The following is a 24,083-nucleotide window of genomic DNA, read 5'->3' as shown; positions in this document are numbered from 1 at the left end:
CGGGGGGACAAACGACGGAGAGGTGCGCAGCAAAAAGCAGTCGGGGCATAGAGGAAGGAAACAACTTTCCTTCCTCCATGGGTTGGGGAGAGCGGCAACTAGAGGGTTGCGGAGGCAGGGTCGGCGTTTAACAATAAAAATGTATGGGCACCTCGCCGATGCCTGATCGGCGGTCGAAATTGGTTTCCTGGGAAGTCAACAGACCGCTGACTCTGTTCACTGTAACCGATCAGCGGTGCTCGGAGAAGTTCGTTGTAAGTGTGATTTTGTGTATTAAACCAATGTATATTTTCAGGGCCACACGGAAAGTTTGTTTTAAGTGGGGCCGTTATATGTGGGCTCGACTGTATATAGATATATTTAAGTGTATTATTGCCTCGCTGCCAAATACAAAGGGTTCTAGACTAGTCAAGCTGTCCGAGGACAGCTTTTTTTTTCTACAATCCCCCATCGGGATCTCACAAAGATGGCAAATAAACTTTATATGAACAAGGACCAATGCAAGGAGAAAAAGCACCCCGACATTTGGTGCCATCTATCTATTTGCTAGGTAGAGTGTCGCTCACATTCTAAAGGATTCAAGAGACGTTGAATTGTGACATTCTCTTGCAACACAGCTACCTCGGTCATCCCAGTCGTTGTTATGCCCGCATTTCAGCTAAGTGTTATTTATTTTGTAATTGCAGTCATCTTACTGCATGCCCCTTGAACTGTCAAACTCCTGATGTGTGGCCCTGAATACCGACATGCCAAATCACTTCAGATAACTTCAGCCTTGACTACAGGAATAAAGAAAAAGCATGAGAGTAATAGAGTGCATGTAAATATAGGATCTTTGATCTATGAAGAGCAGTTGGCAACAAGGAAATAACTGGTTATCACTGAGACCTTGAAGCTATTTCCATAGACCACATATAGGCCCCACACAGACTTAGAAGGCCAATGCGAACAGTAAGTACTTTAATTCCAATGAGAACAGCAAGTACATTACCTGCCCACCATGGGTACGTAGCAGGAGATCTTGATCATCGCCACAAGAGCTTTTCTCACTACTCAGGCCAGAGTCGCACGTCTCAAAGTCCTCCTCATCTTCTGAAAGGCTCGATTCTGAAGATTCTGCCGTTGGTGACCGTGGCCGCCCAAGAGGCAGCCGTGCAAATGCCCCTACAGGTGCCTTCAACTCTTCATGAAGTTGGTCCAAAAAGCACCGCAGAAATTCCTGAGCATCCTATAAAAGCAAGGTTTTGTTGTAAATGACCGAAAACCCCGATCAGCAACATCTAGCGAATTTTATACTTTGCAGCTTCTATTTCAGTTGTGCAATACAGAACAGTAATGGAATGCAGAATTTAACTTGGACATAAAATGGACCACAAAAATATGCAGTAGGACAATGCCTTTTAACTTTGTAATCTTGCACCTGTGTGATGTTTGAGGATGATTTTCATTCAAAAAGATGAGAGAAAATGAATAAGCCATTCTGCTTGTAACAGTTTCAGAAAATGGCTCTGGGTCCATTTTCTTAAACGACAAAAAAAAAAAATGCAGATTAGCTAGTATATGTCAAATGTGCCAACTATTTTTAAATAGAAGTTATCAGAACGTCTTTGTTTATGATTGATTCACTGTGAATAGCTTTTGTAATATGAGTATGTATTTTGTTATTAAATATGCCTGCATTTCTTAGTCTGTTAGTCTGGCTATGTCAGGCATTCAGCGTTGTTCGCGGCGTCCGTGCACCGACAGGTGTTCTCTTTGCTATCACTCCCTTTCCCATAGCAACAGCTCCGAGCGCGCACTTATCCTCGCCCCTAGCAAACGCAGCATGTGGTGCAAGAGAATGTAGGAGAGGGTAGGTGCAGTGCTTTGCCATTCCTTCTGTCGTCATTCGCTCTCTCTCGGCCTTGCGCACCACTCTCCCGTCCGCTCGCTCTTCACTCTCGACCATTTGCTGTCTGGGCGCCTCTCAAGGCGATAGCAGAAGTCGGTGAAGGCGAATGTCTGACAGCAACGATACCCTCTCTCAGCACAGGAAATGCGAATCCATTTCCTCACCATTCCCTTCGGGGAGGTGGGCATTTTTGTTTCCGTTTTCTTGCACATCATATGAACTTAAACTAGTGAACTCAGTTTTAACTACTGAACGTTCGTAAGGAATGTTTTAACCTCGACATGTTCTTATGTCATATCTGCACGTCAGCTTTCATGTGAGAGCTATATAGCGACAAAAAAGTGTTTAGGTCATTATTTTTCCGAATTTCATCATTAGCGTGTCTCACATAGGAATTTCTGATAACTCGGCAGGCGTTTTTTTTTTTTGCCCGCCCCCCCTCCCCCCAAAAAAACATGTTCATGAGCTGCAGATATATATGACTACAGAAACATTTTACATAAGGCTTCAGATTAAAACAAGGTTTGAAGCACCAGAAAATGATGCGTGGGATACAACCAATCCCTATACATAGGTTTCATAGATTACAAAAAGGCATCGAGACATCAGCAGTAATGAAGGCACTGCAGAATCAGGGCGTTGACGAATCCTACATAAACATCCTGGAGAAAATCTACAGTGGATCCACAGCCACCATTGTTCACCATAAGAAAAATGACAGAATCCCAACAAAGAAGGGTTTAAGGCAGGAAGACACGATCTCTCTGATGCTATTCACCGCGTGTTTACAGGTTTTCAGAACCTTAGACTGAGAAGAGTTAGGTATGAAAATTCATGGAAAGTATCTTAGTAACCTGCGATTCGCTGACGACATTACCTTGATGTGTAACTCGGGACAAATAACATCTCCTGATTACTGAATTGGACATCGAAAGCAGAACAGTAGATCTGAAAATTAATATGCATAAAACTAAAGCAATGTGCAACAGTCTCAGCAGAAAACAGCTCTTTGTGATAGGCGCAGAGACGTAGGAAGTTGTAAAGGAATATGTCTACTTAGGGCAGGTAGTAACCGCGGAGTGGAACCATGAGAGTGAAATAACTAGAAAAATAAGGAGGATGTGGATCGCATTTGACAAGCATTCTGAAATCGTGAATGTAAATCTGCCACTAACCCTCAAAAGGAAGTTACAATTGAACACGGATACATTGAACCCACATATATTGAATTTTCGGGTATATTCAACTTGCAAGTTATTCCCTTGAAGTTCCTTTGTAAGAGTATAGAAAATTGCACGTTTATATCGAACGGTATTTTTACCCACCTTCGATATATTGAACACATGCAAGCTGGAAAGGGCACTTCGCACTTTGCTCCTGCTCGAAGAGAAGGAGCAAAGGAGCCGACAACCTCCTTCTTTCGCCTTTTTTTGTTTTGATAGTTCTGATCAGCCAACCAAAGCTCCCGCCTTTTGCTGTTGCTCTTGCCGGTAACCATCACCTCCAGAGCCCTTAGTTGGCAGAGTCCCCTTCTGTTGTCGTGCCATCTGCATACCACCACATGTGCAGCATTCTTTTTTTGCATATGTGATGTGCAAAGCCGCTGCCGACTGCTTGAATTGTCGACTTCTCGTGTAGCTATGGTCAGCATCAAGAAACGCCCATGACCAGTTCTTTTTGATTTTGACTATGATGTCCTTAACAACAGTTTGTCCTCCAATACACTCTGCTCTCTTGTTGTCCCATAGTGTTACAGCTATCATTTTCTTTTTCATTGTTCGCTGTATCATCCTAAACTTAAGTTGAACACTCTTTGTAATCTTTCAGGTTCCTGCTCTGTAGGTAAGTACCGGTAATATGCAGCTTTTACATACCTTCCTCTTAAGGGGGGAAGGGGGTTTGGTATCGCGAAAAATGGCGAAGAAATCGATCTTTTCGAAAATCAAGTTTTCAGTGTCTGGAACTATTTTTCTTTCTGATTCCAAAATATGTACACTGAAAAATTTGTTTTACCCTCCCAGGTAGCGAAACTTTTTCTAGAACTTGTGAGAAAGCAGTGATTTTCAAAAAGTTATAGCTTGGTGATGGCGTGGCTGGGAGCCGGCTTCTTGGGCTCATTGGAAAGAGCATTTCTCTGTGTTTAAATTTCCCGCCTCAGCTGACTCCTCTCTTAAAGAACAAGTGCACACAAAGCAAATGTTTGATGGTCATTTAGAGGCCCATGATTGGCTGTGGCCGCCATCTTGCCTCAGCTAGCCTCGCCATTGACCCGACGCTCGCTCCAGGAGATTTGTCTTCTGCTGCTTGTGTGTCGCAAGGACATGGCTCTGAAAACCGTTACTTCCCGACGTGTTCATGGCTTGATAATCACTTAGGATATAATTACGCTTTAGTTAAGAGCTGTAAACGAATGCACGATCAGATTGCTACGAGTGGGCACGTAGTCTAGGACCGAGGCGTGTCATCCGAGTCATTTTTAGACCAAGCTCCGGTGATGGCGACACTGCAGGCAAAAATGATGCGCTAGTGCACTTGTGGCGATGTGCTTCTGCAAACAACGAAGCTGTAAGGGGATTCACGATCATATTACTACGAGCAGGCGCGCAATGTACGAGCACAGCGCATGATTAGAGTCTTCTTCAAGCAACTCCGCTGACGAGAAGACTGCGGGCAAGAACGACACGCTAGCGCACTCGTGGCGATGCGCTTCTTTGCAAGCAAGGAAGCACATCACTTGCTAGCTCCTCGGAACTGCGGACAGGCGTTTTACGCATCGGCAGGGGACCCCACAGTAAAGCCCGTAACCCCCCTGCCCCCCCCCACTGCCAAAAATTTGCTCAGAACAGCGGCTAGCAGTTTTGCGCGTCATCCCTCACCAAGCGCAGTGCGTACTGACTTTTCCCGTCATAGCTACACATTCCACACATCATCACCGAACGCCGCCGCTAAGTGCATCACGCGCCGGCTGCATTGTCCACGCAGCCGCGCACTGCACGGTTATATAGAGTGCTGTCAATAAGCATTTGTGATGCGATTTAGACGTGCTTGGAGCCGTGCTTGGTATCGCCACGAGTGTATATGAATGTTCTGAGACAATGAAAACCTCGTAGCTTAGTGTTTGTGCAAACGGCCGTATGATGATGCATTTCATGGCTAGAGTGGCAAAGAGCATGTATGAAGCAGGGACACGAATTTTTATATGCCCGTCTCGTGTCATTAAATAAACTGATAAAAAATTCCTATGCCATCAGTATCCTGCCCGTAACTTTGTTGTTTGGAAAGAAGGCATGGGCTGTCATGGTGTGAGCCATTTTTTTTATGCAATAAACCTCTCTATGTATAAGGAAATGTTCAGTGATTATTTGTAATTTAGTACTTAATTACACTAATGACAGCTTTAACACAAGAAAAATGTGTAATCATTTCAGTGTATGTTATTATTCAATTACAATTTTTTCTGTCATGCTTATCACACCGATCCTTCCTACAAAGAGCTTGGTTTGACATCCGTACTTCTTTGTAAATTAAGAAAAGGAGGTTATGAAAAAAAAAAGGGGGGGCAACAAAGGCACACTGGGCAGAGACCACATGCCTGAGAAGTCAAATATCAGAAGACAAACCTGAGATCACAATTTTTAGGTGTTCTAGAGATGTAAATTGAAGTTGAAACTTAAAACGCAGTTTTCTCAATACTGTTTTTGGGCATTATGCTCAGCCCCTCCACGAGGTTCAATGAAGAAAAATTATAATTTTTCTCTTATTAGGTATTTGCAGTCTCGCCTCGAAATTTTTATGGAAGCACTGTGAGGCCATTCTTAGTGTCTGTGCCAATTTTTATCAATACCCAATCAGAACCAAGAAACTTCATCGAAAAAAGCTTGTAGGAAACTTTGAAAGGCTTTTTCTCACAAGTGTGTTTTAGACACTGTGCATTGCTCGTGGAAAATGTAGCACAGGAAGGACTGATTTTGATCCAGTTTTCTTTTTCCTGAATCGCAAAACATTTCTTTAGAGTCTGACAATCTTTGAATTCTTGTTTATGGCCCAGTTTTTTTTTTTTTTTAGAAGATGACTTGTACATGACACTGTTTCTGACAATGGGCGTAGGCCAGCCATGATGATTTATATATATATGTGTATATATATATATATATATATATATATATATATATATATATATATATATATAAAGAGAAGAATTAAAAAAAGTTTGAGATTGTCATACCTAATAGTCTTGTCTTCTTTCAAGTAAACATCAACACTATTTGCAGCTTACTGGCATGTTTTCTTACAGAGCTAGGTTTTCCACCGGCAGACCATATGAATCGAACCACGTAGCATGATGTAGCTTAAGAACGACTCAAGGTATCATGATGAAACTGCATATTTCCTATTCAAGACACTTTATGAGTATGCATGCCAAATTTCAATGCACTAGGCCAACAAACAAATAAGTTTTTTTTTCAACGCCATCTCCCTTGTTAAGAGATAGTGGCAATTTGCCATTCATAATTTGAGAAGTCTTGCCGAATGTGCTCAGCCCCATTTTTATTCTTCTAGTTACTTGAATTTTGTGGTTTGGCTTTACAATTACTACCTGTCCTAACTAGATAACATTAGAATTCAATCAACCAAATGATCAAGCAGGATTTAGGCTACTCAACAATCGACCACATTCATACTATCAATCAAGTGACAGAAAAATGCTCAGAATACACCCAACCACCATACATAGCCTTTATAGATAAGAAGACATTTGATTCAGTAGAAATATTAATAGTCATTCAGACAATACCGAATCAGAGCATTGACGAAGCATATATAAACATGCTGTAAGAAATCTACAGCTGATAAAGAAAGCGCCAGAATACTAATAAACAGCGGTGCAAGACAACAGAGGTATGATCTCCCCAATGCTATTTACCCCATGCTTACAGGAAGTTTTCAGAGGCCTAGAATGACAAAAGTCAGGAATAAGAGTTAATGGAGAGTATCTTAGTAATCTGTGCTTTGCCAATGACAATGCATTGCTTAGTAACTCAGGGGACGAACTGCAATTCATGATTACTGAATTAGACAAGGAGAGGAGAAAGGTAGGTCTTAAAATTGAACTGCAGAAAAAAAAAATAATGTACGACAACCTCATAAGAGATCAGCACTTCGAGTTAGGTAGCAGTGCACTTGAGATTGTAAAAGAGTGGCCCCACACAAGTGATGCTAATGAAAAGTGTGGCACTGCCAATGGAAAAATAGTTTTCTTTCTTTTTTGAAAAGGGGGGAGAGGAGCACATCTGTGCATGCACCCACTGCAGCAAGAACAGCAGCATCGCTGTCTCGTGGGGCGCAGGCCCGCCTGCCCGCCTCGCGCACACCCGTGTGCAATAACGAGCACTCTCTTTTACCTGGGAGTCGCCGGGGCTACGAGCGCGATGTGCGTGCCACTGTTGCTTCGCGCTTTGTCGGCTGCAGCCCATGGGTCCCCTCGGAAGCTGCATACTAGTGCCAAAATAGCAAAATCCGGGGCAAAATTCCTAAATTCTCAATGGAAAAAATTCTTTATATCAAGGATGTCTCTCTCTGTTACCTTTTTACTTAGAGGTCGCAAATACTTGTGCTTTTATGGAGAAATGGCAGTGAAAAGAAAAACTTGGTTATATCGAGGAATTCGTTATAAGCAGGTTTAACTGTATAAGGTTTGGCTCACGTGTTCTCAGAAGTTTCGACTGCATCAGCAGCATTCCGATGCCCAAAATGTGTTGGAGGGCCCCTTTAGGCTGAGACCTAAAGCTGACAGTCAAGCAAGGTTTTAAAGCACAATTTACCTGTTGGCTGTAGCCACGAAACACAGGGTAGACCATCTTTATTCCATATGCGATCCCAGACGGAACCACGTAGCTAGGCCTAGGTAAGGAAAAGAAAACAGTATCAAGATGCTTCTTTAGCATGTGATCACTTGAAGATTAAAAAAAAAAAACTAAATATGTCTCATTGAACCAAGGTTTAACTTAATGGCAAAACGAAGTGACACTAGAAAGATTCTACATGACATTTGGATTGAAACAAATAAAGGCAAGTACACTACAGCAATCAAAATTTACTTTTTATAGTCATAAATAACAAGCATAAGCCATATCTTACAGGTCAAACTTACACATACATAGCTTAGCGATAAATATGTCTCTTATATAACTAATTTGTTAAGTGAAAGCAAGATGGTAAAGGAGTCCTCACCTACGCTTGTGCCACATTTCTCTTACAAGGCGCATGTAGCTTTTTGAAAGGCCTGGTTTCTTGTCACATTGCACTAGTGAGCCACAGTCCAAGAAAAAGTTGGTGAGCTGGGGGCTATCACCAAGCAAAAAACAAAGAAAAATGTATTTCAGGATGGTCACAGGTTCAGTCAGACATTTTGTAAAAAGTATCGAATATGTAGAGCATATTGTTCAGTTGAATATTGATAGAACAAAGTTAGCAAAAGTGGTAACTTACTTCAATACATTAAAACATGTCAAATTAAAATTCAATCCTGAAGCATTTATATTTTACAGAAAAAATTCCACAAAAATGCTCAAATAATAGGGCAGAACAAAAACAAAATTAAATAATGCTCTGGTGACCCCGACTTGATGCCATATCAATGAAGTTCTCTTGACAGTGGCAGTACATCAGATGTTAAGTCAAAAGAAGCAGGTTCATCGCATTGCGGTAATAAGTACTAAGCAAATATACTGCACACATCCTGCCACTACTACTTGTGATCAAAACTTCAGGTGTTGTCCAAATAAAGGAGTCTGATGCCAATGTGATGTTCACTGAACAGAACCATTTGTTCTTCAATCAGACCAATGAATTCGCAATACTGAAAACAGTCACACGAACAAAAAAATAAAAGAGCTTGGGTTTGGAATCACATTGATGTAAGTATAAAACCTGAATCCCAGCAACTTAGTTCACGTTGCCCACATTTTCTGTTTAATGATATTGCGCATGCATACGTCTCAAGAACCTAGAAAGACATAGTATGGTGTCGTGAATTTCAGCCCCCTCTAAGTGCAGGTTCAACAGAAGCTTTGTAAGTCGGCTTTAACACAGAACAACAAAACACCAACAAAACATTACAAAGTTGGTAGTTGTGTGAAGGGCTACGCGAACACCTAGAAAAAAAAAAGAGAGAGAGAGAAGGGTTCAAGAGTGAGATTACTTAAACTAGTTTAAAGCAATGCACTCCTTAAAAACACTTTCATGAGTGGCAAAAGCAATCATTACTTCATACTTCTTTTGATGAGAATGCGTCCTATTCATCAGAAAGTTTGGGAGAGCCTCTTTCAAGTTCAGAATCATGGAGTGCAAGCTCTGCAATATATAGAAGCAGCAGTGTTATTCATTTTCCTCATTGATCAAGATTACTCGCCATAAACTAGTCTCATCGACAAAATCCTCTTTCTTGATAATCACGATTGCTTGCATAATAAGCGACAGCTTGCTGTGTTTTGTACTACTGCTTGTAAGGCAACTCATACTTGCCATTTGAGACACACACGGAGAGCTAAAGCACCAAAGTGGACACTGATGCGTGGCATGGGTGGTGCGAGATACAGAATTTTGCCAGTGGTGCAGTTTGCAATAAGATGTACCAGAGTGCTTGCATGCATGCCCTTCATCTCACCCAACCCCCGTTTCAAAACGAGCATTCAAATTTCTTCTTGCTTCCCCAGCTGTGGCCATCAAAGGTGCTTCTCCTCGATTTAAAAAAAATGTGCTTACAAAAATTACATGCAACTTGAGCATCTCACCAATGGCACCAGCAGAAGTTTCAGTTTACTGTACTGGTCTTCTCTTGCTTCACTACATGCTTCCTTATATTGAGGTTAAAAACACGTGATGCTGAGAATGAGGTTCCAAAATCAAAATATATTTACAGTCAAACATGACGAACCTTGATTTAATGAAATTCAGGTCGTAACGAACTATTTCGATTTTAAACTTCAATAAAAAAACTATCGATTCCTTTTTGCGATTTAGCGAAGTAATGTTGAACGGCAGTTTCAATAGAGTGAAAATATTATTCCACATTGCATACACACATCTGGTCACCTAAGTCAGAACTGTGCCGTGAACACTTCTAAAGAATGCTCCTTGATAGGATTCTTATTCCTAACTGATTAGCAATTGTTGCTCTAGAGGGCTGACAAGCAATAAATCTGACGATATAACGATTTTGCATTTAGACAAATGTTCAAATTGAAATAATTGCTGTTTGACTAGCTCACAGCAGAGAAGCCCATGCGTATGCCCATATCTTCATCAGTGTGCAAGTGAATGAATGCATCAAAACTATGGCAAACTGTTGCAAAACCCAAACAAATGAAAAATTACTTCCAGTTAACCTTCATGTTACCGCCACATAAGGTTGCCAATTTCTGCCATTCTCATGACTAAAGACTGAATTTTAGGAAAATGCCTATTTTTTCCTAGCGTTCCTATTGTCGCACTTTGATATATGAGCATGAATTAGAGCCTAAAGATAGCTTTTATAGAGTTTGTATAGTGCCTATAAATGCCAATTTCGATGCTTGTGCCTGAATTTCTATAAGCACCCATAAATGCCTATTTTCAAAATCGGTGCCTATATTAATGCTCTTTAACACCAAATTTTGCTTTTGAGCACACCTTGACAACCTCGTTCCTCTTAATGGGCAAAAATTGATCTTTCAGAACTCCATGCAGTATAACCTAGTTGTCTAGTTCAACAAACTTCCGTAAACAGCCACCGGTAGCTGTGTAATGGGTTGGACCGGCCATCTTACACCATCAAACTGATATCGCGCGAGCGGTTGCAAAAGTGGGAGGAAGAGGAGAGGAAAAGATGCTATTCTGCTACCCTAAATGGGAGCACGTCCCAGCATAAACAGAGGAATGGGGAGAAGAAAATAAAGGTGCAAAAAGGAAAGGGGAAGAACAGGAGCGTGGCGTCCATATCCGAGGACGTGGTGAGTTGCTTTTAAAGCCAGTTTTCCAGGCCAGTATTCCAAAGGAATTGAAGGGCCTGACTGAAGATCGGAGCGCGGTGGTGGAACAGGAGGTGCCTCTGTGGAGTCGCAGGAAGATGAGGAACGAATGCGAAACCATCAAGTGCCATCAGGGGAACATAGAAAAGTAGAGTGCAAGTGAAAAAAAAAAGAGATTTAATGTGCCTGTGACTTTGTTTTGTTTCTAATTTACTTCTTGAAGGGTGCTTCACCAGGTCACATGAGAAATTTTAGTTGTGGGAAGTTATTGCACACTCAATGAAGAGCTCTGTACCACAGCTATTTTTAATTGATTCATTATAAGCCACAAAAGCATGATGCGAGGAGGTGAGCTTGAAACATTTGCCACTTGCCCTGTGTAGACTTCACAAGCCAAATTCTTTCCCTGCCCTCCTTGTTATTGGAGCAACTAGGAGCCGGACAATCACACTACGCAAACGTATCAACATTTCATGCACACGCAAGCGCACATGCGCATGACATCCCCAAGTCAGGTCGTCGAATTACCTATCATTACCATGATACATAGCGTTGCACTACTGAAACTGTTGCAAGGAACAATGCGCCAAGAATACCACAAGTCTTGTCAAGACTGATGCCTGCATGACACGAAAGCAGTGAGAACACGAATGCAAACGAAATAGAGGCCTCTTAGTCGCACATCTTGCTCGATTTCAAGTAAAAAATATTTAAAAAGTGTGTAGATTCTGTTTGGATGTACAAATTCTATCAACTTTCATTCATCTATTCAAGTTACAGATTGCACAAATTACACATACGGTCTTGAATAATGCTTGCAGTGTCACATACTACTGGAACGTATGCACTACTATTCCTTGTAGTGCGTTACCTCAAGCACATAGCCAGAATTTTTTTTTTTTTTTTTTTTGAAAGAGGGGCACCCGTTGAAAGCCTTGAAAAACACCATTTTTTTATTTTAATGACCATGGTAAAACACACGCCTCCACTTAATTTTCCAGAGGGCGAGAAGGGGGCAGAGCCCTAGCCTTCCCCCCAGCTATTGACCTGCGTTACCTCCTCCATGTTATAGCACGTGCCCATCAGATGAAGGGCAAGTGGCGTTCCGCCAGACTTTTCACCTCTTTCCAAGGCACATAATATTTAAAATTTTGGCAAACATTATTATGAGCACCCAGTGCATGCCTTACACTTGCCAGCTCCAAATTCTCAAACCTGAAGAGGGGCTCTATTAAGGTGTTGACCGAAAGCGAAGAAATTGATCCTACGCGATTTGACCTGGCCATAATGAAGCTAACAGATCCTTATGGCTTTCTAGCGGTCCGGCTGTTCCCCCCTGTGCTGCCCTTCTCAGCAATGCCGAAAAGAAAGAGACCCAGCAGTGTGTTATTCGACGGTGGACACTCAGCTCATCATGCTTGCCAATAAAAAGAGAGACTGTGTTATCCAAATCGTGCGGGAAAAAGGACAATTTTGCATGGCTAAGTTAAATCATTGGCGCCTTTGTGTCATCGTAAGCTATACCATTTTTTTTTTCCTGTCATAGACAAAGGTCGTGCACGTCTCTACGAAAATTTGAACTTTCAAAAAGGTTTATTGTGCCTATATTTACAATTTCGGGGACCTCCAACTATGTTTTGCCTGCCTATTTTTGGCACCTAGAACGCGATTTTTAGTGCCTGAAAGTCCGGCTTCTACTCATGACAGTAAATGTAAAAGCATGGTAGCACTGGTCATACAAGGCACCACTGTTTGTATATACCAGCGCCCAACTATAAACAACACAAATGCCTTCAGGTAGTATACAACGAATTGTTGATCAGTTGCCAGCTCCTAATGAGATCACATGCTATGTGACACCAACAGGCAAAAAAGTGTCCAACACTCCCCGTAGTGGCAACTGCTGGCACTGACTGGCACTCCCCCGTTAATTTCACATACCTTATGTTGTAGAGCTGCCGAATCTGCATTTACGCTTCAACACGGCTATAACTCGTATTATTGGATACCTGATACGTGTTAATGGAAACAGCGGAGATTTTCGTTTTTTATCTAGTTTGTACATTTACGACTCGATCCTTATGAAGTGACAATGCGCATTAGAAGTTTGTATCAAGCCTAAAGGAGCAATATAAATACAAAACATGTTATAGGTGTCAAATGCAGCAAGGTAACTGTGCCAGATAATAGTATATATTATTAAGTTGTCGGGTTTTACATTACGTGAATTTTTACTGGGTTATTGAGAAACGCAGCGGCAGAATTTCACTTGAATTTTCCGGAGGATATGTTAACCTCAGCCTAATGCACGGCAAGAAGTTTTTTTTTCATTCATCTTCGACTAGAGTTTTGCTTAATGAGTGAGAATTTCATCCGTGACGTCGCGCACAGCAGATCAAAACCATGCTGTACCTCATTCAAAAGCCAACGCTGTACCTCATTTAAAACTGCATTGCACATGCCACGATGGAAATTGAATAAGTTTACATCTATGCCCCGCCAATATTTCTCAAAGTGCCAGTCACCGTGTACATTCAAAACGTTTGCTTTCGAAAAAGATCAAATTTATTTATGCCATCTACGTGGGTGAAGGCCACTGCGTGCTAGTAGCGTCTCTCAGTACTCTAAATAAAGTTCTCCATCCATACAACGTGGCAACCACGAGGAGAAAATTTCCACACTTTAAGCATTGACGCTTCCGCGACCCCCTTCTTTCAAAAGTTGTGACTTTAGAACATAGCAATGTAGAAATTTCTATCGAAGGAATACAGACACGCAGCTCTGCTATGCAGAAAGATGTCACCGGCGGAACTTTTTTGCCAACCAGCACCTGCTCCGAGAGTGGATATGGTGGCCCGCAGTGACGTCATAGTGTTTACAAAAAAGGACCCCCCTGCTCTTAGTGGCGAAGACTCTAATGCCACCAATGAACTGGCCCTTGCCTTCAACAATTCCACAATATGCAACTAAAGTAGTGTCAGTGCTGAAGTTAGCTGCATGCCACTTTGCTTCCCAGCTAAATACGGATGCTCAGTTGGAACTTGTTAGCAAGATTCAACTCATGTTCATTTATTCTTTGTGGCAAAAATGTGCATGAATGTGAGTAAATACATTTCTGTAGTAACAATCGGGCACATAATTTGAAGGTCACAAGTTCAGTCCCTGCCAGCGACAAGTTGTCTTTTCATCCACTTTACCTTCTTTACATCTATATCACAATTATTAAAATACACCTAAAACAGTACAGTTATTGTTCCCTATACTTTCCTCGGCTTCATTATTTGCTGGTTTTCATTAAGGCTGTGTCAAACAAAGAAGCGAGTCCCACGAAATTCCCTTTCTTCATAAATTTCTGTATATGGGGTAGTTTGAAATGCAATTACACACAAATAAATGTTTATGTAATTTCCACTCGTGTGTTTGCTTGTTGCATATGTGCCATCATAGGCAAGTCTTCACTTCAATGAGCTTTCATTAATTCAAATACCTTTTAATGGGAACAAATTTTCAGAGCCCCTTTGAGTTTTTAATTACTGAGATTTGAATGTAATAATAGCATCTGGGCTTTTATGGGCCAAGACCAAGACCTTACAACGAGGCACGCTGTAGCGGAGCGCTTGGGGAATTTCGACCACCTGGTGTTCTTTAAAGGGGCCCTGCAACACTCTTTGAACATGGTCAGAAAACGCTGTTGATCGGGAGTAGAGGCTCCCGAGAACACGCGAGCCAAATGTTATAGCGCAGCATGAGGCCTGGAATTCACAATAAATTATCAAAGTCAGCTGAAAATTGCTTTCTCTCCCCTCGACAAATGATGGAAGACGCTCAAAAATCACTCGTAGAATGTCTATCTATCAACCATTGGCTGATTTGAACATAGCGCGCTCGGTCGTTATAGAGATCACCGCGGGAGGCCATCACTTGTCCACGCCGTGCATGCGCGATCGCACTGAAAAAGCTGCGTATTCGAATAATAAAAAAAAAGAAATGCTCATGGTCACGAGGTGCGCGTGACGTATTTTGTTTGCCCCTCTCATCAGTCCCTGCTTAGCTTCCAGCGCTGTCACAACGAGATGAGAGGTGAGAGAATGTGATTGCAGCGTGTGAAAAATCTCTGTAACTCCGCTCATACAGGACGGATTCTTAAAATTTTTGCGGCGCTGAATTTGTGAGGCAATAAGCTCTTCCATTGAATTAATTTCATGGTTACTCAGAAAAGTGTTTCAGGGACCCTGTAACATGTACTACTGACATTGCACAGTACATAGGCCTCTTACCATTTTGCCTCAATCGAAATGCAACTGCCAATACAAGGATCCAACCTATGACTTTCGACTTGGCAGTTCAGCATCATAACCACTAGAAGATGTACATCATAACCAATGTGGAAGATGTATAAATAAATGTAAATATTGTGTACATATAGGCTGCATTAAGCATATCCAACTTGTGAGAATGTGTGGAGAAAAACTTTGCAAACTGTCGCATGAAGCTCAAAGGAACAGAACTAGAAACGCAGATTGCGGCGGCATAATAAATTTGCTTAAAAATATAATTTTGTCTGTGCTAAATTACGCACTAATTTCCCATACCTATATTCCTTTCGAATTTTCCTATTCTCAAATGCACCATTCAAATTTTGTGTCGTGTGGCAGAGAGCAGCCACCAAAAAGGAGCAGCATCTCTATCAGCATTGAGAAAGTTAGCTGGCGATGGTTTCAGAGAAGTGTCACTAAATGTCGGAGGCCATAATTGGGCAAGTGCAGTGTCACCCAGACACGCACGCACACATGCAGGTACGCACGCGCACACACACACACACACACACACACACACACACACACACACACACACACACACACACACACACACACACACACATTGGTGAATTGTATTTCGCACTCTAAAGAGCATATTTTCAATCTGAAAGCAGAATCAAAGCTACAGTGCTGGCCATGACTATTGCCATTGGGTATATATGACATCGTAAGAAAGAATGCGATTGAAAGCAGCTATGCTGATAAATTTCTCTCGAAACACAAGCCCGCAGCCATGGCTGCCGAAAAGCACGCAGAGTTAAAAAGTGAAAGGCTGAAAATATTCCTTCCCAGTGAGCAAAAAGTCAGGCCATTAATTAAACATTGATGTTTCTTGAGGTAGCACTGCTGACGATCGCCGCTTATGTAACAGAAACGTCACAAAGAGGCTCTTGGCCGTGTGCTCGCGTATTCAGGTAACTTTTATGGTTCACTTGCCATAAAGAATGCATAAAAACTAAGCACAAGTAAAGCATAACATGCCCTGTGTTTTGCACAAGTTTTTCTCATTGAAGTGGAGAAGGTCAAAAGGGTTTTCTAAACTGTCTGTCAAATTAGTACAGTATCACTTCTACAATAAACTCTAGCTATGGTTCAGTTCAGTTCCAATATTTTTTAAAAAACTCGTCCATTCAGTTTTACTTCAGCGATTCAGCTACACTTTGATACATTTTCCGTTCAGTTTTACAGTCTATTAACCACATCCCTTGAGCATACCTGTACTTCATCCATGAGATGAAAACCTTGTTTACCACAGGGGCTAATTACATACATGCTAGTTAGCTAGATGGAGTTTGCATTAGCATAAGCCTATAGAGATTCTATTTCAACTGCAGATGAACGGACAAACTCTTGTGTTCCTTTTTAAAACTCACCAGTTGGAAAGAGCTTGCAGCGCTGCATTCATATAACAGGTATTGCCCAGGTTCTGCAGTCCAGTAAGTCCTACAGGAGAGAATACTTCTTGGTGTCTTAATACATACAAGAACACACAAAGCAGGTCAACTTCACCCTTAAGAAAATAGCTAAATTACTGCAAAAAATACCAATTGAATGGACTAAAACATGCAAAAAGAAAAGCAGTGATAGTTCAACTCTTTACTATGAGACATAGAAGTTACGAATAATTATGTATAATACACACTATTCAAATAAACAGTAGGCCACCTTATCCATACCTGCCAAGTTCAAGGATTCTGAATCCGGGAGATTGCCGTAACGGGAAAGGGGGGGGAGGGGGGGTGCACGGCGGAAAAAACAAGGATATACAAACAAACAAACAAAAACATCGCGAAAAACAAAAGGGGTGGGAGGGGGTCTCAATCACAAGCGCCAACATCAGCGTTGCGGTCTCATAGTGGCTAGGAGTAGCCGAACACACGAGGGTAGAGTTTTTCACTAAGGTGAGAGTCTCAAAGGATAAACACAACTAGCTGAATCAATTTCAGTTAAAACAACTCGCGTATGTCTTCCTGGGACACACATGATAGGACGGGACGGCGCAGCTGGTTGCCGCAAAAGCGCAGGTCAGAGCTTTGCTCACTACTAGATTCTTTTGACAGGAACGCCAAAACGCGTCTAGCCTCTATTGCAGTAGCAATTATATGGACACTCCAGGCTGTTTCTTTTTTTTGTCCTCGCCATTACCACCGTCTTTCACCGTATATGTATACGTATATATGTATACATATATAGATACTATATGAACACTCAAAGAAAAAAAGCTGCCCACGCTCGCCACTGAGCTCGTCGCGATGCCCCGACGTGCGCTTATCGCTGACGTGTACTTTGCCCCATGGATGGATGCCTGTGCGCGAGTGCTTATCTTTGGTGGGGGAATCGTGTGCTATTGGCTTTCACTGAAACGAAAGTATTAGTTGCCGGCCCACAAAGTCACATTGGTCTCTGCACAGGCCCCTATTGCGAAAACAGCGCGCTTTTCATACACAGCGAGGACACTTGTTAGTTTGTACGCATCTGTACCCTGTGATTACGTAGCGTGCATCGTTTTTGTTTAAACAGTGAGTTACGTTTCGAGCGGTAAACGTTGTTAGTTCGCTCTCGTCCTTTGAGTATCGTTTTTGTGCGTCATTTGTGGGTGAGCAGCACGATGCACGTTTCGATCTGCTTGCTGTTTTCAGCGTTACATTCCAAGTTGTTGCTGTCGCATTTATTGCTTCGCCCTCGCAATGAAACGAACTTTTTTTCATTTTTAACGTATTTACTGCCTTTAACCTACCACTGCGTACTCTCAGAGCTCGTAAATCGTTATCGCGCCGCCGCGACCGCTGTTTTGTGCACGGCGGTTGCGGCAAACGGTAGTTCATTTTACAATCCCCATGCGCTTGTATGCGCACGCGCCTTCAAAAGTAAGTCGTTTTATGCCATCTAAGATAGCATCTGCCGCAGTTTGGTCCGCAGAGTTTGTGTAAAGCAGCATTGCTTTGACTGGTTAAGCGCACACTTTCGGGGTTCTGTCAGTTACGTCGCCGCCATACATGATCGTGTCCAGAGCGACCGCGGTTTCGTCCACAGCGGTTGTGGCAAGGACAAGCACCACAGTGCGTGCACCGGTCGCACATGTACTTCTGAAGCTTCGAGTACGCTGCTCGCGGCCTTCGTTCGACGGTTTCCGTACTAAACTTCGTATCACCCGCCCGATTAGGAAATGTGTTTGGAACATTCGAATTGAGGCCCAATGAACATTATGGAATTTGGCTGGGGAATTTCGAATATTCGTAACCTGCCGTGGTTTCGCATCACTGAGATTATACTGCATGTTTACATGAACACCTCTCAAACTCATTTATAATAAAATGGGGTAGGTTCGAAAAGCCTTAAGCGGATTGAGCTGCTTTTTTGTCAATGCGGCCAGATCAGGCACAGAAATTTCGATTTCCGGGAGATTTTCGTGACAACCGTACAACCGGAAAAAACGATCGAAATGCGGGAGTCCCCCGGCCAATCAGGGAGACTTGGCAGGTATGCTTATCTCTAACACTGATTGTGCCTCTTTCATAAGAAGCGCCGCCTTTAGAAGAAAATTGGTTTCAAATGACAAGCAACTGTAGAATATCAATCAACTATCTCACTTTCAAAATACATTTGTACTATAACTGTAAGCAGGCGTGGTAGGGATAATAGGGAAAAATTCATTATCATTGGTGCTTAGTTATGCTAGCACTGAAACTTGATTGCAGAAGAGAACTATTAAAGTGCTGCCAGTAGACTTTGAGATGACCTATTAGTAGAATATGCTTAAGTATGAGACTCGTGGTCACTAAGGCTGACCTCTCGGTTTGAGGCTGTTCTCCCTGTCTGCTTCATCGTCAGAGTCGGCAGTGGCACAGGCAGTTGCAGGTGCTGCTCGGCGTGTGTGGCCGACTGGTTGATTGCTAATGCGAGGTGATGCTCCCAGCAGCGGAGGTCGGTTGTTCTCCAAGAAGACCTCACTTTCACATAGATAGCACCAAACTCGCAAGGTACTCAAGTTCAGGGTCACCGAATGCTCACAGCAGCCCTGTTAAGTAAAGTTGAAGATCTCAGGGGTGGAACAGGATACATGGGTTTGGGGGAAGTCCTGGGAGCAGGCAAAAGTGCTTTTCGTAGCAGGCTTGGAGCAGCCAGAAAGGCCTTTTCAAGCAAGTTTAAAGGAAAAAGAACAATCGGAGCAGATGTAGCCACGTTAAAAGCAATTGTAAAGCAACATTTATTCAATGCTGCAATTTTTCAAACACTCATCTAAATTTGCAATTTCCTTATTATTGCGAAAGAAATATGGACACTACCCACAGGTTGTTGCCATTGCTGTAATGTACCGTATAAATTCGAAATTGATAACAAACCCCCGCACATCGTATGTTCTATACGCGGGCAAAAGCATGTGAGCGGGGGCGATGAACACGTTTGAAGCAGGGATCAAAAGATCCGACCCATCTCGACCGCTTGGAGGGCACGTGCGATAACATCCGATACCCCCACTTTGAAGCTTAAAGAGTTAGCTGCCAGCCTCACTTTGTATAACCTTACAATTTGCTCATATCCCATTCACTCTTTACCCTTGCGGTGCAACTGTGACCTTCATTTAGCTATGTAGAGCCACCCATGTTTTTTTTTTTTTTTTCCCTGAACGTGCGTCAACCACCGAGTCGATAAGCGCAAAACACAACGGCCAAATCAACGAGAATACGCGCATACACTCGATAAGCAGTCATGTGTACCTGTCTTTGCTATGGTGTTCCAGGAACCAGACCCCCCCCCAACTCCCTTCTTCTGAGCACCGTTACTGCCATCCTTTTTCTCTTTTCTGAAGGCTGTCATCATGATATAAAAAAGAGCCTCACCGGATGGCGAAGAAATGAATGCAATAGCAACAAATTGTAAGGCTGGCAGCCAACTCTTTTAGATCCGATATCGCGTAACTCTACAAAATGCTGGTATAGGAGACCACAGCCTTGCCAAAGAGAGATACTCTTCTCGCAGTCCCTTCGCATTGAGAGCGCAGCACGTAGAAGGGTTCACAAGCTATTCACCCAGATGCCTGCCACGATAGCCTGTACATAGCAATCGCGACCGCGCCATTACGATCAAAGTTCCAGCCTTCACGCAACTGGAACTACAACCATTTCAGTGAATAGTTTCGGTGAAACCAACAAAGCAATGTTTTAGCCATGCTTCTGAGCACGGCACTTGATGGCTTTCACGCTTTGCGGCTTAATTCTGGTGCTGCGGTGCAGTACGGCACAGTATGGCATTGATAGGCGAGCCTGCCAAGCAGCAGGGGTGGTTCGGCGCAGGATGGCGCAGGTAAGCAAGTTGTGCACACAATGGCGCTAATGGTGCAGCTGTTCCACCCCTGAGATTTTTACTTTCTGACGTACTTCCCCTGGTCATGCAAAAGCAGTTGTTATTTTGGAGAGAAATGCAACAACAAACTTACAAATACACATGCAACAAATTAATTGCCATTCCTACAACTAGTGCTGGTAAGCAGATGGGCAAGCCTACATGCTTTGACTTGTGCGCACTCAATATTTCATTGTTAACAAATGGTCAGAATCCATCCAAACGTTTTATCTTCACTGATGGTAGAACACTGCACACGAAGGAGAGTGGTCAGAAAAAATCATGCAGATATGCAGAATACCACTTTCTTTGCACTAAGATATGGTGTAGGTGAGTCCTACACAGATCAAAACTGTGTACGCAGAGGATGAAGTCAAAAAACACAAGAAACCAACAGAAAAGACGCAGTTTTGTTGCAAGGGAAAGAAACAGAATGTAGGGCTAGCAGTTTACTCCTTCAGGAAACAGCCACTGCAACGAGCAAAGTGACTTGGTGTCTATGCCTTGCTGTCCATGCTGTCTATAGCTTCAATGCAAAATTCGCGATAAGATCACGGCAAGTCCAAAGGTATGAGCGGTCTGTTGATACACTCTAATGATATGGTGCACGATACTGCAGGCAACCACAACTCGGTGAAAGTATGCATTTCCTGCTGGTGCCATGCAGCCCCTCACCCTCATCCTGCTTTCATCTCTATGCCCCTTTTTGCGATGAAAGATGCCCAGCACATTTCCTCTCTGCTTGACCAATGGTGTGACCAGCGAAAAGAATGTACAATGTGTGTTATTGTTATGCCGATAACGAGGCAGTTATACGGTGAACTATTTACAAGATATATTTACAACCAACAACAGTTTCAATGTTGATTGGCTCAGATTACAGCCTGAGAAACAACTCTTCATGCTTTTCCCCGGGTCCCAGCACACATGGTGGTGATGGTAGTGGTGAAAAGAGGAAAAAGGCACCTAATTTCTGCAGCCCGGTAGGAAGCACGGTGCAGTATTCCAACAAACACAGCATGCACATAGCATCATCCATGAAAGCAGAAGCACTGACTCGGTACATCTATATGTTGACATCACTGAAAAAGTGATAAGGCTTCAAGCCTTTGAAATGCATGATATTGTTGACCGGTGAGAGAGATGAAACAGACAAAGCTATAGGAGTAATTCCATGTGATACAAGAGTCTAGGTCTGAAAAGAAAGCACTTTACCAAGCAGGCCAACACGACAGGTTAGGACAACAGGGAAAACATAGAATTGGGTGAAAAGTGCAGAATGAGAAATTCTATAGGTACCACTAATTGCGTAATAACTTCAGGATGAGAGTGAACAAACTTAATTTTGTAGCAAAATTGTTCATGCTCCAAGGTGGGCAGCCAGCTCCTTCCAGACAGGTGCCAGCTTGTGCTGATAGCCTAGCAATCAGTAGTCAGTATATAGCCAGAAATTTTGTTTGTGGAACTGGGGGGGGGGAGGGGATCAACCATACTTTATGTATGTTTAGCGTACACTTATATGTGTACATGTATACATACACAAGCAAAATAAAAAATATATCAAGGGAAAGGGGGGAACATTGAACACCTCCCCCAATTGCGCCACTGCTAGTCCAGTTCACCAACTGTAGCTTATATAAATTTTTCGGGCAGGACATTTGCAAGACAATCCAGTCCACTAGTGAGGTCATTCTATTACTTGGAAAGATGTCTTGGGGCTTCTTTAAAGGTGGTGCCAATAAAAAATGTTGGACCAATCAGCAGATGCGTAGACTTCACCATATATTCTAAACAGTTTTACGAATTCAAAAGCCTACCTGGAAATGTTGAGTGCTGTGGTCCTTAAATGCCTCACCACAGCCCACATATAAACAGTCACGGTAGAGGCAGGCCCACAGACTGGGCCCACTGGCTCCACATGATTCACAGCGCCATTGCTGCACAAAAAACAAAACAGTGTTAGTTATGAACTTCTAAAAGTAATACATTTATTTCCATGCCCTGTACAGGCCCGTAGAAAATGAGAAACAGTGTGAACTACAGGACAACAGGACAGAGGAAGACCAAGCGTTTCCAAGGTAATGTCTCCAATAAGCACTTAAGTAGTGTGCAGGTAAACAAATAAATAACAAATCTCAGTTTACTACTATGGTGACTCAATAGCTTGTTTTAATAACTATGACTGGGGGAGGCGATTACTAGCATGCAGCAACAGACATGTTAACTGCGGCTAGCAAGCATGACTCACCTCCTGCTTGCGAGCAATATCTTCCTTGGTAAAGTCCCCAACAGTGGTGACATGTGGACACGCACTGAGCGGGGCTGCCATGATGTTTCTCCAGGAGACTCACGGTTTGCACTTGTCCAGATGCATAACAGCAAACTGGAAACAGAAAGACTATGATTTTTTCTAGCCTTTGAAGTACAAGTAAGAACTGCAAGAACTTACTGGAACTTCGGAATATTCTAGTGTTAAACATTTGTGGATGCAATTTTGGCCTACTACACGAATGCAATACACAAGCACCCCTAGACATTTTTACACATACAGACTTGTCTGCCATATGAAACGATGAAGCCCTATTTGAAGGGTCACTGCAACACTTGTTCAAGTAATCATGAAATGGCTTTATTTGAGAAGCTTATTGCTTCATAAATCAGCTGCTCCATATATTTTGAGAATCCATCAAGTACAAGTAAGGTTACAGAAATTTGTTGCATGCTTAAAGTGCTTTCTCTTTTTGCACCAGTGAGAGTGCTGAAAGCTACACAATAAAGGGGATGACAAGGAGGCAAAATAAATCCCTATATCAGCATGCGTAGCAACCTTGAAAACTTTGTTCATTTTTCTTTTTTGAACATGCGACATCCTTTCAGTGTGATTGCGACTGCATGTAGGCCCGTAGCAGCATCTTGTGATGGACACAGTAACTAGGGAGGTCAAGATGTTCAAATCAAAGATGCTCAAATTAGAAAAGTTTTAGACAATGCAAACAAGGTGTCCCAATAAAGGGACACTAAAGTCGAATAAAAATTTATGTCACATTGAAAGCTCAATGTATGACAACATCAAAACCGACAATATTATCAACAACAGTGCCCTACTTACCGAGAAATTAAGGTAAATGCACAAGAACACATGTGCCGCACTAGGAAATTCTCAAAATGATCCTGATTATATCAGACAGACCACTTAAAATGATTCACTAATAATCGATCTAGCTGCACTGTATAAAAAACCTTCCATGCATCAAGAGACGCAATAAAATGCTGCCTGTTCATTCGTTTGATTTATGAAAAAAAAATAACCGCCAGACGTTACTCTTGTGAAAGGCGCGAGTGGTTCAAAAATTCAATTTTCGTGTAGTTATACTGGATAGGTGGTGCCATCTAGTGCGGTGCAGTTGAACAAAAAAAAACGTCTGCAATCTCGGAGCCAATGGTGGGATTGATCCATAACCATTGTTGCTGCTGTGGCTCTCACTGCTTACGGTGTGCTGCTACTAGCGCAGTAAAGCCGGG

The 24,083-nt window shown here is 42.5% G+C and overlaps 1 protein-coding gene across 5 annotated transcripts in view; it reads right to left on the bottom strand.

The window, feature by feature from the left end:
* The window catches only part of LOC119177341 (Ubiquitin specific protease 20/33), a 110,907-nt gene that overhangs the window by 76,033 nt on the left and 10,791 nt on the right, over positions 1 to 24,083 (bottom strand). For all 5 annotated transcript variants that reach the window (XM_075878410.1, XM_037428815.2, XM_037428817.2 and 2 more), the window contains 7 exons: positions 22,810 to 22,944; positions 22,379 to 22,498; positions 19,008 to 19,236; positions 16,592 to 16,661; positions 8,123 to 8,236; positions 7,714 to 7,792; positions 992 to 1,228 (listed from right to left, as the gene is read on the bottom strand). In XM_075878410.1, coding sequence (XP_075734525.1) covers positions 992 to 1,228; positions 7,714 to 7,792; positions 8,123 to 8,236; positions 16,592 to 16,661; positions 19,008 to 19,236; positions 22,379 to 22,498; positions 22,810 to 22,890 — 930 coding nt within the window. In that variant the 5' untranslated portion in view covers positions 22,891 to 22,944. The remainder of the gene's footprint in view (positions 1 to 991; positions 1,229 to 7,713; positions 7,793 to 8,122; positions 8,237 to 16,591; positions 16,662 to 19,007; positions 19,237 to 22,378; positions 22,499 to 22,809; positions 22,945 to 24,083) is intronic.

The sequence above is a fragment of the Rhipicephalus microplus genome, chromosome X, assembly GCF_043290135.1.
Source record: "Rhipicephalus microplus isolate Deutch F79 chromosome X, USDA_Rmic, whole genome shotgun sequence".
Taxonomy (NCBI): domain Eukaryota; kingdom Metazoa; phylum Arthropoda; class Arachnida; order Ixodida; family Ixodidae; genus Rhipicephalus; species Rhipicephalus microplus.
Note: the sequence above shows the minus strand (reverse complement) of the source record. Positions and strands in the feature narration are given on the sequence as shown.